Source organism: Aethalodelphis obliquidens, unplaced genomic scaffold (assembly GCF_003676395.1).
Source record: "Aethalodelphis obliquidens isolate GAN/ISIS:26980383/991018 unplaced genomic scaffold, ASM367639v1 scaffold2, whole genome shotgun sequence".
Lineage (NCBI taxonomy): Eukaryota > Metazoa > Chordata > Mammalia > Artiodactyla > Delphinidae > Aethalodelphis > Aethalodelphis obliquidens.
The window spans coordinates 4,268,075-4,281,911 of NW_020837946.1; the positions used below are offsets into that span (position 1 = coordinate 4,268,075).

The following is a 13,837-nucleotide window of genomic DNA, read 5'->3' on the forward strand; positions in this document are numbered from 1 at the left end:
CCTCCCCTTCTAGTTACTTCTCAAGTTTAGCTCCCCCCGGCCATGAACTCTACAGCAAATCCTGGCTCTTCCGCATGAGCGGCCCCCAGCCGAGGCCACAGACTGAGCCCTCAGTTATCCAGGTGTTGAGCGGGAGACGGGAAGAATGGCATCTCTCTGCTGCCGTGGAAAACGAGGTCTGCTTCACCATAACACATTGCCGTTTCCCACGCTAACCACAATGGAAGCGTGCCCGTTTCGCTTCATTTTAAAGAGAACTTGCTCCAAACTACTTTCCAAGTTTTTGCAGAGTGTAGTAGGTAACTATAAAAATTTGTTTCTAATGATGAGATAAATTCCCTAAGTCTTGTCAATCACACAAGAAAAATGAAAGAGAAGCACAATAATAATTAGAATGTTGATATGTTTACAGCTGATCCAGAAGAGCCCAGCAGCTGACCAAAAGCAAACTAGTGTGATAGCTGATGTTCCAATCACAGCCTTCTGCAGGATTTCATTCTGTTCACTCTCTAATTACTTAGCGCCGACGTCTGCTCTGCTCGTGTTCAGGATGGTGGAAGAAATCAAGCCCGAGTTCCAATCTGGGCTCGAAGGAGATGGGCGATGAGGTTGAGAGCACAGGGCAGGGACCTCTGAGTGACCTAATAATTCACATCCTTTATTATCAAGGGTCAGGTTGACTCTGCCCCTACCGACAGACTAGAAGCCAGGACAGACGAAACCAACAGGGACCTACTGCATAGCACAGGGAGCTCTGCTCAATATTCTATAATAACGCGTACGAGAAAAGGACTTGGAAAAGAATAGGTACATGTATATGTGTAACTGAATCACTCTGTTGTATACCTGAAACCAACACATGGTTAATCAACTATACTCCAACATAAAATAAAAATTTTTTTAAAAAGCCAGGCTACTGCTGCCTGGATCTTGTTTTTTCCCCCTTTTCCCCTGCATCTTCCTGTCCATCGCACATTCGTCTTCCTGAGCCTTCAAAGTGCCAGAGGTTAGTTACCGCAGGAATGTTCTCTAAAATTACGAGTGTGGAGGGAATGCTGGGGTGAGGGGTGAGAGAGAAGCAATGTACTGAACACCCAAGGAGACCTGACAGCTCCACCTTGACATACAAATCAAAGGTGTCACGGAGCTGGCTGAGACAGGAGGCGTGCCCCTGGTGAGAAATGCCTTCCACGCACCCATCACTGTTGCCGAGGCTGGTGTCGTGCCATGGAGTCGCGGCCTTGAGGAGTGCCCGTCTAAGAGCCACTTATTTTCTTGGCGGGACCTTAGAGCCTCTGCCTCTGCATTTTTTAGGTTCTGAAGCAGTGCATGAGAAAGCTCCTTTGGTGAAATCCCTGCTCTTGGCTGGCCCATCTGGGGTGGGGAAGAAGTTGCTGGTCCATGCCATCTGTACCGAAACGGGAGCCAACCTCTTCGACTTGTCCGCAGCCAACATTGCCGGCAAATACCCGGGCAAAAGTGGTCTCCAGATGATGCTGCATATGGTCCTCAAGGTATTTATCACATTTCTTGACCTCTTCTCTCCTCCTCCTTTCAAATTGCATTTTCAAATGCTGCCGTTAATTTCCTTAAGCCGACTAGCACAGACCCTCACAGATCATTTCCTTAGGCAGACATGCACATCCCTCTTAAACTTCCCCATTGCATCCTCCTGTAAATTACTTTATTATTGCACCTGGCTGAGCGTCCAACAACCAGACACAGCTCCTTTCTTTGCGTAAACGCCCTCCTGTGCCATTCAGATCAGCCTCCTCCTGCCACAGGAATCCTTCCTGCAGCGCTCACAGATCTCGTTAAAAATCAAATCCTTTTTCAGCCCGCCTCCCTCCAATAATGGCATCAGATATTTGCATTTGGGGGTGTTTTTTCTCACGTGGCATACATTGAGGTCAGCTTCTCACACAGGAGATAAAGGAGGAACCCACAGGAAGCTAAGCTGACTGCAGTAGTGTAGATATTCAATTACAACCCAGTGCCAGAGGATGCCATGTCCTCGATGGTGCATACACACCCCAGCACTGTGATCTTAGATAAGCTCTTCACCTCCCTGGGTCTCTGTTTTATCGTCACTGAAATGAAGGAGTCAAACCAAATGATACTGTCAGCGCTAGAAGCAATGCTTCTCTGATACAGTTTAGATATAGATGATGATGAAGATACATCAATGGATGGATGGATGGATGATAGATAACAGATAGATGGATAGATAGATAGAGACACAATATACATACGTACACTTGAGGATTACCAAGCTTTAGAGCATTCTGATACTCTGTATTTGATATTAAAACTTCACAGGATTTCATTTTCATTTGTTTGAGTCCCTCAAGGTTGTCCTTAGGCTGTTCAGTTCGTTTTCAGTTGCTAGCATGTCCAATAAGCCAGCTTTTACTATATCAAAATGTACGCGGAGCAAGGACTGTCCGGTACTTGGGGCTAGATGTTAGCTCTGCCTCTGCTTTCAGGGGAGATGGTTACACACGAGCAGCCGCTCGTAGAAATGGTTCCTTTTCCGTCTCCTCCTAACAGCCCCAGGGAGGAAGTGATGGCAGCAGGGTTTCCTCTCCCAGCCACATGGACCCCACGCTGCGCAAGTTAGGACATGCCCCCCGCCCCGCACTTTCGTCCCTTGCTTGTCCTGAAGGAATCCATGGAGAGAGAAGTTTGGGGAGCTGGGAGGCGAGAAGAAGAAGGAGGGTGGGGAATAAAGAGCGAGCATTAGGCTATTTAATAGAGCGCCTCATACACGCTAAATGCTCCATGTCTTGTGTCATTGGATTTGATCTTCACAGCAGCCCAGTGGAGAGTTCATTCTCATCCCCATTTTACAGATAAAGAAACTGGGGCTCTGAAAGGTTAAGTAACTTGCCCAAGGCCACCGAGATCAAGTGGCTGAGCAGAGTTCAAACCTAGACCTTTCTCTTCCTGACCCTCCTGCACTATTTTTATTAAGGTAAAAGTTATATACAGTGACATGCACAGATCTGAAATATGCATATTAAGTGTGAACTTTGAAGAAACGGATACAAATGTGTCACCACCATTTTCATGTGCTTTTTGGTCCTCGTATAACTTCTTTTCTGAAATGTCTGTCCAAGTCATTTGCCTGCTTTTCCCTGGACCTGCTGCTCTTGAGATTTGGAAGAGTTCTTTATGTACTCTGGATCCAAGTTCTTTGTGGGACACACATATGGCAAATGTTTCCTCTCATTCTCTGACTTGCTTTTTCGTTTTCTATTTTTTGTTGTTGTTTACTTGTCCTATCAGTTACTGAGAGGGGGTATTAAAACCTCCACCTATGATTGTGGAATTCTTTATTTCTCCTTTTAGTTCTGTTGGGTTTTGCCTCACATATGCTGAAGATCTGGTATGCATAAGATGTATCCACACTTAGGATGTTACGTCTTCCTGATGGGTTATTTTATCATTATGAAATGTCCCTTTTTGTCTCTAATAATACTCCTTATCTTAAAGTCTACCCAGTCTGATATTAATGGTGCCACATCAGCTTTCTTTATACTCTTTTATTTTCAATGTCTTTAGAGTTAAAATGCCTTTTTGTGGATAGCACATACTTGAGTCTTGCTTTCTTACCCAATCTGACAATATCTACCATTGAATTGGAGCATTTGCTCCCTTTACAATTATTCCCATGGTTGAGTTAGGTCTCCCGTTTTGCTGTGTGTTCTCCATTTGTCCCACTTATTTATTTCTCCTTCTTTGGGGTAAAGTCAGTACTTTTTATTATTTTATTTGAATCCCTCAATTGTCTTTTTAGCAATGACTCTTATTTTTCAGTGACTGCTCTACAAATTACAATAGTCTTTTTTTTTTTTTTTTTTTGCGGTACACGGGCCTCTCACTGCTGTGACCTCTCCCGTTGCGGAGCACAGGCTCCAGACGCGCAGGCTCAGCGGCCATGGCTCACGGGCCCAGCCACTCTGCGGCATGTGGGATCTTCCCAGACCGGGGCACGAACTCGTATCCCCTGCATCAGCAGGCGGACTCTCAACCACTGCACCACCAGGGAAGCCCCAATAGTCATTTTTAACGTAACACAGCATTAATATTGTACTATTTTCCTTAAAATGTGAGAATCTTACAATATAATCCATTTATTATCCCTTGTCCTTTATGATTTTATCATACATTTTACATCTAGAAATGTTGTCAACAATACAATAGAGTGTTATTATTTTTGCATTGAATAGTCATTTGTCTTTTAAAGAAATTCAGCAGAAAAATTTAATATTTTATACTTACCCACACAGTTACCATTTTCAGTGCTTTTCATTCCTTTCTGCCAATCCAGGTTTCCATTTGGTGTCATTTCCCTTTCAGCTGCAGAACTTCTTTTACATTTCTTTCAGTGCAGGTCTGCTGGCAAAACATTTTCTCAGCTTTCATTTTATTTTTAAATGTTTTACATTGCCTCCATTTTTGAAGGATATTTTTGATGGGTATAGAATTCTGGGTTGACACAGTTTTCTTTCAGCACTTTAAACATGTTATTACATTGTCTCTGTAACTCCATTATTTCTGATGAAAAGTTGTCAAAAATTCAAATTATTGATCTCTTGTGTGTAATGTGTCAATATTCTCTGAATGGTTATAAGATTTTCTCTCTATCTTTGTTTTCATTCATTTGGCTATAATGTGTCTAGATATTTTTGTTTGTTCTTTGTACTTTAACTACTTGTGGCTCACTGTGCTCATTGAAACTGTAAATATATGTTTTAAGCCAAATTTGGGAAATTTGAGCCATTATTTACTCAAATATTTTTTCTGCCCCACTTTCTCACCTCTCCTTCTGAGATAGATATATAGATATATATAGATAGATAGATAGATAGATAGATATATTTGACTGCTTCATATTGTTCCACAAGTCACTGAGGTTCTGTCTCTCTAGTTTCCACATTGGATAATTTCTATTAATCTACATTCAAGTTTACCTACCCTTTCTTCTACTATCTCCAATCTGCTATTAAACCTATCTCGTGGATTCTTTTTTTATGTTTCTGATACTTTGCTTTGCAGTTCTAGGATTTAAATTTGCTTATTCTTATAGATCTCTATTTCTCTGTTGTAATTCTCCATCTGTTCATTCAATGTAGCTATCTTTTCTTTTAAGTCCTTGAACTCAGTGGTTGCCTTAGAGTCCTTATCTGCTAATTCCAATACTGTGTCATCTTGCGGTTTGTTTCTATTTGTTTTTTCTTGTCTATGTGTCACATGTTTCTGTTTCTTCATATGATTGATCATTTTTTATTGTACATTAGACATTGTGGACGATATTGTGCTGACTCTGAAGCATGCTAGGCTTGGTTCTATCAGGCAGTTAAGTTGCTGGCTGATCAGCTTGAACTTGCAGAGGTTTTGTTTTCTGTTTTGTTAGTGTGGGTGTATTTTGAGTTCGCCCTTAGTCCTGGAACCTTGTCTTTACTTTGAGGTCTAAAAGGACAGCTTGACGTGTTTACCAAGCTCTTTTAACTTGGCAGAAGCTAAGGTATGTGCTCAATTAGTTTAGTTTTCCAGCTGTTGCTTCCCACTGAGCTTGTTGGAATCTTCCCCCATGCATGCACACTTGCAGGGTTACCCAAGAATTTGAAGATGAGCTGGAATTTGAAGCCCAGCAACCTGACTTGTGACCTCTGTGTACTTAACCACCAAGCTCAAAGCACTAAGTTCTTCAGAGGTAAAGTAAGAGAAACCCATCCTCTTGCCCAAAAGAACACCTAAATGCACTCATTCTAAATGCTGAATTTTGTTGACATTGTCAGGTAACCAACAGAAGCACATGAGTATAAAAATATTGGCATTTCGTGAGCATCTATATATCACAGACCTTACACTTCTCTCTGTTTTAACTCATTCACTCCTCACAACAACCTTATGAGGTGGGCAATATTGTTATTCCCATTTTGCTGATAAGAAAACTGAGGTACAGAGCATTTACGTGATTTTCCTGGGTTGCAGTGCCGTGATGTGAGCCTGGTCAGTCTAGATGCAGAGGCTCCAGGTCTAACAGCTGCATTATTCCGCCTCTGAATTAAGCCGCTCGTCTCCAGCCACCAAATGGCTCAATTGCTCAGACTCCAGGACAGAGCCAAGGACATGATCATGATGTTCTCACTCTCAAGAAATTATTTGCTCGTGCCACTGAGAGGTTTGTCTTGATATCAGACGAGCTATCTTTGTATTAATTAGAATCACTGCAGACTGACATTATGTGGACCACAAAATGCTGGATGTCAGATTATCAAAATGTGGAACAGTACATGCATCCGCCTAGACCACTCCACGTCGGAGGACCTGACACACACCTCATTTACTGTGTATATAGCCGATTAATGAAAGACCAAGAGGTCTCTGGAGTGAAAGTCATTCATTTAAAGATCACGTACAGTGAGCCTCTGTGTCCTGGCAGGACTGACGGAGCAGCTATCTGCATTGCAAAGAGGTATTTGCCTTTAATTAACCAAAGGAAAGAGGGATTTTATGGCTGTGCTGGTGAATCAGGGGCGGGAAGCTCCAGTGCGGTCCTGTTATGTGGGCCGGGGCCGCAGCAGCTTGAAGGCAGCAAAATATGGATCTGAGGCGTTTGCTGGAGAAGGTGAAATAACAGAAGGGCCCGATTACTCATCACATCTTCTTATAAAGAATTCCTCTGACTGAATTAATCTCGGCAGAGCAAAGAATGCAATGCGTAGGAAGCATCGTAATTTCGCTTCTGGCCGGAGGCGTCTGCTTTGCCCGCAACACCCTGTGCACGTGAAAACACGTTGGCAAAACGAGTTTCTGATCTGTTTCCCAAGCACAAGTTCAAATCTGTCTTGTTCCCATTATTTTGGGAGGGTTCCTTTATTTTACACACGATAACTCTAATGCATTCCTTTAAGAAACGCCTTTACCGTACCGGTTCACAAATGTTATTTAAAATTCTCTCTTCCAGCAAAGCTATATGTGGAAAGGAATATACATCTATTTAGCTAGGAAATATTAGAAATGCATCTAACAATTAAGAGATGCGGGATAAATGATTAATATTTAATAGGTGTTTTACAGACTAAAGAAGTTATCAAGGCAGGGTGCCAGCCTCCTCAGGTGTTTATGATGGTCAGGCAGGGGATGGAGAAGCGGGGAAGACTCGTTGTCTGGCCAGAAGTTTTATACACACTTTCCCTTTTAATTGCCCCAATCCCTGATAGGCAGGAATTCATGTCTCCATTTTACAGACCAGAAAACTGAGGCTCAGGGTGCTTAATTCAACCAAAAATACAAGAGAACTAAGGGGCTGGCATCTGGATTTAAGCCTAGATCTGACTCCAAAGCCATCACCTGGCCCCCAGCTGGCCTCCGAGAGAGTGAAGGCTGTGTCGTGCCCGGCCCTGTGGAAGCTGGGCCGAGCGCAAGGCCATGCCTGGGCCAGAGTGTCAGCGTACCCTTTTCAGCGTGAGACATTTCAGCGTGAGAAGGTGAAGAAACTGGAGGCTGTAGCGTCCTGTTGGCAGCTCCCGCGGCACCCCACGCCCTCCTGATTTCCCCCTTCCCTGACCCTCCAGACCGCCCATGAGCAGCCGGAGGGGAGGCCAGCAGCACCGGAGAGCAGGACAGAGCAGAGCGTCCTAATCCTGAGGTCTGGGTCCTGGGGGAGATGCTCCCTCCCTCCCTGGGGTCCTGGCTTCCTCCCTTTCCTCCTTTGTCAGAGGTCCGGCCACTGAGGGCTGGACTCAGAGGGAGACCTAAGAGAGCAGGGCTAACGAGGCCGCCCAGCCTGTGTCTGGGCCACGTGGCCCGTAGTGGCCGGCAAATCCGGACAAAAGAGCTGAGATGCTGCTCGTGCCTCAGCGCCACCCACCAGGGCTCCGTGCTGGGCTCCCAGCCAACGGCCGATGGCAGCTGGCCAAGGGATTTTGCCCAGATGTGCTGGTGTGAACAGCTGGCCCAGGAATCAGCAGATGGGGAGCCCAGCCAGTTACATCTCTGTAGCTCGTGGAGACTTACACTCCTGGTTAATAACCCAGACAAAGACATCATGGCTATTCGTGGATGAGCTTCAAAAAACAACACACAGATGTACAATAAATGTAATAAATATGTTAGTCACCCTTTTCAAGGTGAAATTCAGTAAGGGTAAAGCAAAGACCTACACCTGGCCCCCCAAAACAGAGCTGCTCAAATGATAGAGGGGGTAAGAGAGGAGGGGGAGAGGAGAGGGAAACAGAGAAACAGAATTTAGCCACTTTCGTGCAGCATCAGGTGTGGCAATACAGGAACTGGGGGCTGCTGCCCATGAGCCCTCAGTGGGCTGCTATCAGAGAGTTGGGTCCCCTCCCGCTGGGTCATGTAGACAGTTTCAGGTTGAAGAAGGGAACGCACGTAGGCAGCAAAACCTTTTTTTTTACTACAGACTTTCCATTTTACAGCGGTTTTAGGTTCATAGCAAAACTGAGCCGCAGTCAGAGCATCCACACGTCCCCACAGAGGATGGGCGGCTGGGTTGGGGGGAAGGGCGGGTCCCAACCCCGGATGATCCGGGCGCCATCTGCAGTGAGGTGTGTGGAAACGCGCTGTGGGCTGTAAGGCACGTGAGCGTGGCTGCGTCTGCTCTTGTTCTGTGGTGGGTAATGGGAACGGGGTCAATGTCACAGGCATTAAAGAATTTTTAACCAGCTTGGAAACGCTTAGAGCGGGGAGTGCCCTAAATGTGGCTAAAAGGTGCATGGGGAAGGTGAGCATGGCCTTGCACCCCGGCGTTAACCCCTGTGCTTCCCAAAGTTGGCACAGAGTCAGGGCGGGTGGGCGTGAATCCATTAGTTCTAATGGATTAGCTGGGAGTCGGCTGGGAAGAGGGGGTCCCAGGGGAAAGTCTGGGTGATCTGTAAGCCTGACACCTGTCACCATCCAGGCACCATCCCCTCGAATTCCACCTGATAATCAGCAATGGTATCAGTGGCTTCCTGGCACCAGCGCTGACCTGGTTCCCCCATGTCACCTGTCCCAGTCCATCAGCTGTGCCTCCCTCCTGGTCCTCTCCTCTGCCTCAGTTCACCTTCCTTTCTCTACAGGGTCAGCCCAGCCGGGCTCCTGACTCTTTAATCCACCTCTGCTCTTCCTGTGATTGTCATTCGCGGTTTATCCCAGCTCACACCCAGCAAGGACTTGAAGTAACTCCTACGATCACATAAAAGATAATGCAAGGAAATAGAAAGTTTGAAAATATCATTTGTAAATAATGGAAATAGAGAACAAAATGTCTTCACATATTAAACGGAAACAGAATCCGAGTGACTATTGTTCAGAAAGCTAAGCCCCGCCCCCCGCCCCCAGTAACCGCCCCCCGAGCTCCTTCCCAGCATGGCAGCACCTCGCTGACGGCTGCCTGACTGCCCAGCAGCTCCCATTCAGACACGGGAGGCCACACACTCTGCAGGCCGGGACCATGTTTCCCAGACATCCCTGCCTGTCACCACAGATGCTCAGCAAAATCTGTGTGGGTTGGATGGATGGAAGGGCGGACGGACGGATGGAGAGGCGGATGGATGGTCCTTTTCAGTTTGGTAAACGAAGACACAACCACTGAAAAACGGAGCTGGGTTTTCCTGGGGTTCTCTATGGCAAACAAAATAGGACCCTTTCAGAAAGAACTCGCAAAGCTTCCAGGGGTCATTTGGGCAGATCTAATTAGTAATTCAAGCGTGCCAAACACAAACTGGTTTCCATTGTTGAGCCATTATATCCCAACCAAGAGAATCTAATTCCGATGGCGGATGCTTGACAGCATTTCTTTGGAGAACACAAAAGATCAAATCCATAAAACTCACATGGATGGAGAAGTAACTGTTTGCTAGCCCTTCCCAGAACTTGAAAAAGCACGTTTTGGTTGAAACGCATCTTTATTCCGGAATTGATATTCAATAGGACTGCAGAGCCCTCTACTGGCGGCTGAAACAAACTATCCCCTGTAACTTCTGGAAAGTTCCATTACGAATTAATTACATTTAATTGCCTGTGACCTCAAACTATCTGTGGGTAATTTAAATAAAGCCTTTTCGTTGCTAAGTGAAAATTAAAATAGCAAAGGCTACCATTTTTCATTAACAAATTGGCAAAGAGTTCTTTATGGTTAATACTTGTTGAGAAGAGAGTAGAAAAACAGATCCACTTATTTGTGGCTGGAGAGAGTGTGAACAGAGGGCCTCCGGGAGGGCAGGTGGACCACACGGGTGAGGACGTGAAGAGCTGGCAGGCCCTCCGACCGACTAGCTTCATGGACCCAAAAGCGCCCGTCTAAGCGCTGTTTGGTTTAGCAAGAAGGCGGAAAGCCATCCAAATGTTAAGAAAACAGGGGTTAGATGGATAAATGATGAGACCCCTTGCTAAAATGAAGTTGGAGAAATAAATTTTGTACGAAGTGAACAAGAATATAAAGCAGTGTGTGAAGAACAGTCTTGTGCTTGCAAGTTTCGATACTGAGGAAGGTCTGTAGAGACAGGAAAGGTCTGATGAGCTGTCCTCAGTGGAGGGGCAGAGGGTGTTTATGCCTGTCTGAATATGTATTCCGAAATTTTTACTAACCAGCGCTGCTTGTGCATGACAATAAGAAAGGGCTGAATTTCCGGGGCACGTGTTTTCAAAGCTCAGCCTTGCCTGCCTGGTGCCTCCGTGGATGCGCCTTGACTCTCCAGCACCTGCCTGGCCCACAGGCATCCTTCCCCTCCCTGTGGCTGTGAAGCAGGGAAGGCGTCTCCCCCGAAGGTCATCCTCTCCCGCCTTACCTCCCCACCCAATGCCATCTCTAAACTCTGCCAGTGTTTCCTGTCTCTGTCCCATGCACTGCTCAGCTCCCTGTCCCCTGGCTTCTGTCCCCTCCACACCCTGCCAAGGCCACCAGTGACCTCCTGGTTGCCAGACCCTTGTGCCAGCACTGGCTGCTGTCGCCCACCCCTCACTGCCCTCCACCGTCCCTGGGCTACAGGACGGCTCCCTCTTCCGTGCCCCTTTGTTCTCTCTGGGGCTTCTCTTCCTTCTCTCCTCCATCAACGTCTTCACCCTTGGTCCCCGCTCCACAGCCCTGGTCTGGCTTCCTCCCCTCTCCCCCTTTCCTTGGGAATCCCCTCCATCCATTCCCATGGCTCTGCTGCCATCTTCAGAGCCCTTTCCAGCCCCCCACCTCCCTCCTGCCCCCCCGACCCATCAGTCCTCTCGCCTGGATGTCCAGCTGCCCTCGGGCTCCCCTGGCCTAACCTGACCTCATCCGTTCATCCCTCATCTAGTCCCCTGTTTGGATTCCTGGGCCATCGTCCTCCTATTCTCCAGGCCTCGCAGCGTTGGAGACCCCCTACTTCCTCATCCCTCCCCCAACCATCACCAGGTCTGGCAGATCCTAAATGCCCCTCCTGTCCGTTTCCTGCCCTCCTCGCCACTCCTCTGCTCCAGGTCTCACCTCCTCTTCCTCCAACAGCCTCCGAACCCTCTCCCTGCCTCCAGCCTCACCTCTCACCATGCCATCTGCACACACACACCCATCTCTTTCCCAGTCTCCGGGGAACAGTCATGCTTCACACCCCACCAGGGGGATTTTTCTCTAACACAACCAGCATCAAAGGTCACGATTCAAGACCCTTACAGACTCTCCACAGCTTCCAGGGTAGAAGCAACTCTGTAGCATGGCCAAGGACTTTGTGACACCTTCCAGAATGACCCCGAGCAGCCCCATTCGGGCACACCTAGCCCCGCACCTTGGCTCCTGTCCTGAGCATGGCAGATGCATCCCCTTCTCCAGGCTCTGGGACCTTCTGGAAACCATTGGAAGGTCTGTCTCCTATAACCCTCATCTGCAGTCTCCATTTCTACTTACCCTCCTCATCTACTTCTCCCTCTTTCTGTCATCGGTAGTCCTTGCTGACAGCCCATTTTCCTTGTGCCCCCCTCCCAGCTACACATCTGCCCTCCCCTTCTGTCGGTGGGGACCCCTTGAAGTCAGGGACCCCAGCACCTACCCCAGTGCCCGGCACATCAAAGCCCCTCTATCAATGTTGTGAATGAAAAATGAGAGAATGGCTTTCATTCTACACGCTGGACCCAAAATAATAAAACCAGACTTTCTTCCGCCTGACAGCCTTTCAACTATTTGAAATCAGCTCACTTGCCCCCTTGAGTCTTCTTTTCCCCGAGGAAAAGAGCCTCGGCTCCTTCCATTCTTCCTGGTGGGAGAGGTGTTCGGCCTGGGAGGGCCCAGCCTTCTGTACCCCTTTTCTCTGCCCAGAACTGACCAAGGTCACCAGAGGTCCCCTGACCAGGCACGCCACCGAGGAAGGTCAGGGAAATAGAGATTCATGCTCTGGAGGACAAGACAGTGGTGGTCTTAGAGCCCTTCTTCCTGTTAGAGGGAAAGGTGATAGAGGAGGACACGGGCCAAGGGTGAGGAGATGCTCTGGAATAGGCATCTCCTCTCCATGGCAACGTGGGAGCCTGCTGCCTGGATGATGGTGCTGGTCTGGGGGTGTCGGGCCGACCCAGGGCTCGCTCTGGGCTCCACGTCTCTCTGTGCCGGGGGAGGAGGGGGTTTTACTGACTTCCTTCTCTGCCTCGGCACCTTATGTATAAAGGGGAGTCGGGTGGGGCGCGCTTGCCTCCGCGTGGGGTGCATGGAAAGGGAGTAGCAGTGCTGTCCTAGATCTCAAGGCAATTTGCAAATGACCATTCTTTGTATCGTTAACATCAAAGAACTCGCTTGGGAAATGTTTTCTGCTCATTTGATAATGACTGAGCCCTTCCAAACCATGTGGCCACCCAGGTCCTCTGCACAGCCCTGGGAACCCCAGAGCAGGTGACCGTCCCGAGGAAGGAATTCCTTCACAGGTGCATGTTAGAAACACAGGAAGTACGGAATTCCCCCACCGCTCAGAGGGAGCGCTCAAGTTCAGGGAGCAATCCATAGCGTTCCCATTCAATGGAATGGTGCGGCCAGATTTTCAGAACAACTTTAAATAAGGTGCGAGAAATAAGACTGCTGCTTTCAAAGTTGTCCCAAACTAATAAGATGCCTGTGTTTCAAGTCCATCTATGTAGCTTGCCTTGTTAAAAGCGGAAAGAGAAAAGGAATGCTGGAATACTTGGTACTCACATCTGCAACTTCCATTAAGAACAGCTGGATCTAGAGAAAAGAGGCACACAGATAAGAGCCATGGAAGATCCAGTGTTTGCCAGGTGGACACAGGAGAGGCCGGTCTGCTGCCTCGGTGAGCGCACGAGTTAGCCTGAGACAGGAGCAGCTGTTTATGAGAAAACTGTGTTTCCATTGGTTTCCGTTCTAAAGCTAGGATTTTCAAGAGGGATTGAAAAGAATAAGGTTTTTGCCTTTGTTATTATAACGTATCTTTGTTCAGAGAAGCTGAAAACCTTTTATGTAAAGTATCTCATTTTCTTATTTTCTTTGGGGGCTGGAAGTAGGGAAGCTTTTGACTTAAACCCCAGATAGCTTTTAGTGGCACAGTGGTTCCTTGGAGCTGCCCATCTGACCCTTGAGTGGGCCCCGCTGACTGCAGTGCGCAAGACAGCTGGAAAGAAGTTGGGGGTTAAAGTCAGGAGCTGAGAGAATGGATGCACTGATGTGGTTGAAAGAGATTAGGAGGGGGGACGGATAGACTTGAGGATGGTTAGACGTGGGAGGTGGGGCAAGGGAGGATGCTCGAGCATCTGGCTGGAGGAAGTGAGAGGACCCGAGGACGTGGCCGTGCCCCCAGCACAGACCCGGCAGCCATCCATCAGCCTGGCCTCGCAGCCTGCTTCTGCCACTTCCTAGCTGTGT

General features: G+C 47.6%; 1 protein-coding gene across 1 annotated transcript in view; it reads left to right on the forward strand.

Annotated features, from left to right (window-relative positions):
• The window catches only part of DRC11 (dynein regulatory complex subunit 11), a 170,223-nt gene that overhangs the window by 127,601 nt on the left and 28,785 nt on the right, over positions 1-13,837 (forward strand). The window contains exon 15 of the mRNA XM_027117474.1: positions 1,315-1,514. Within this exon, the coding sequence (XP_026973275.1) occupies positions 1,315-1,514 (200 nt within the window). The remainder of the gene's footprint in view (positions 1-1,314; positions 1,515-13,837) is intronic.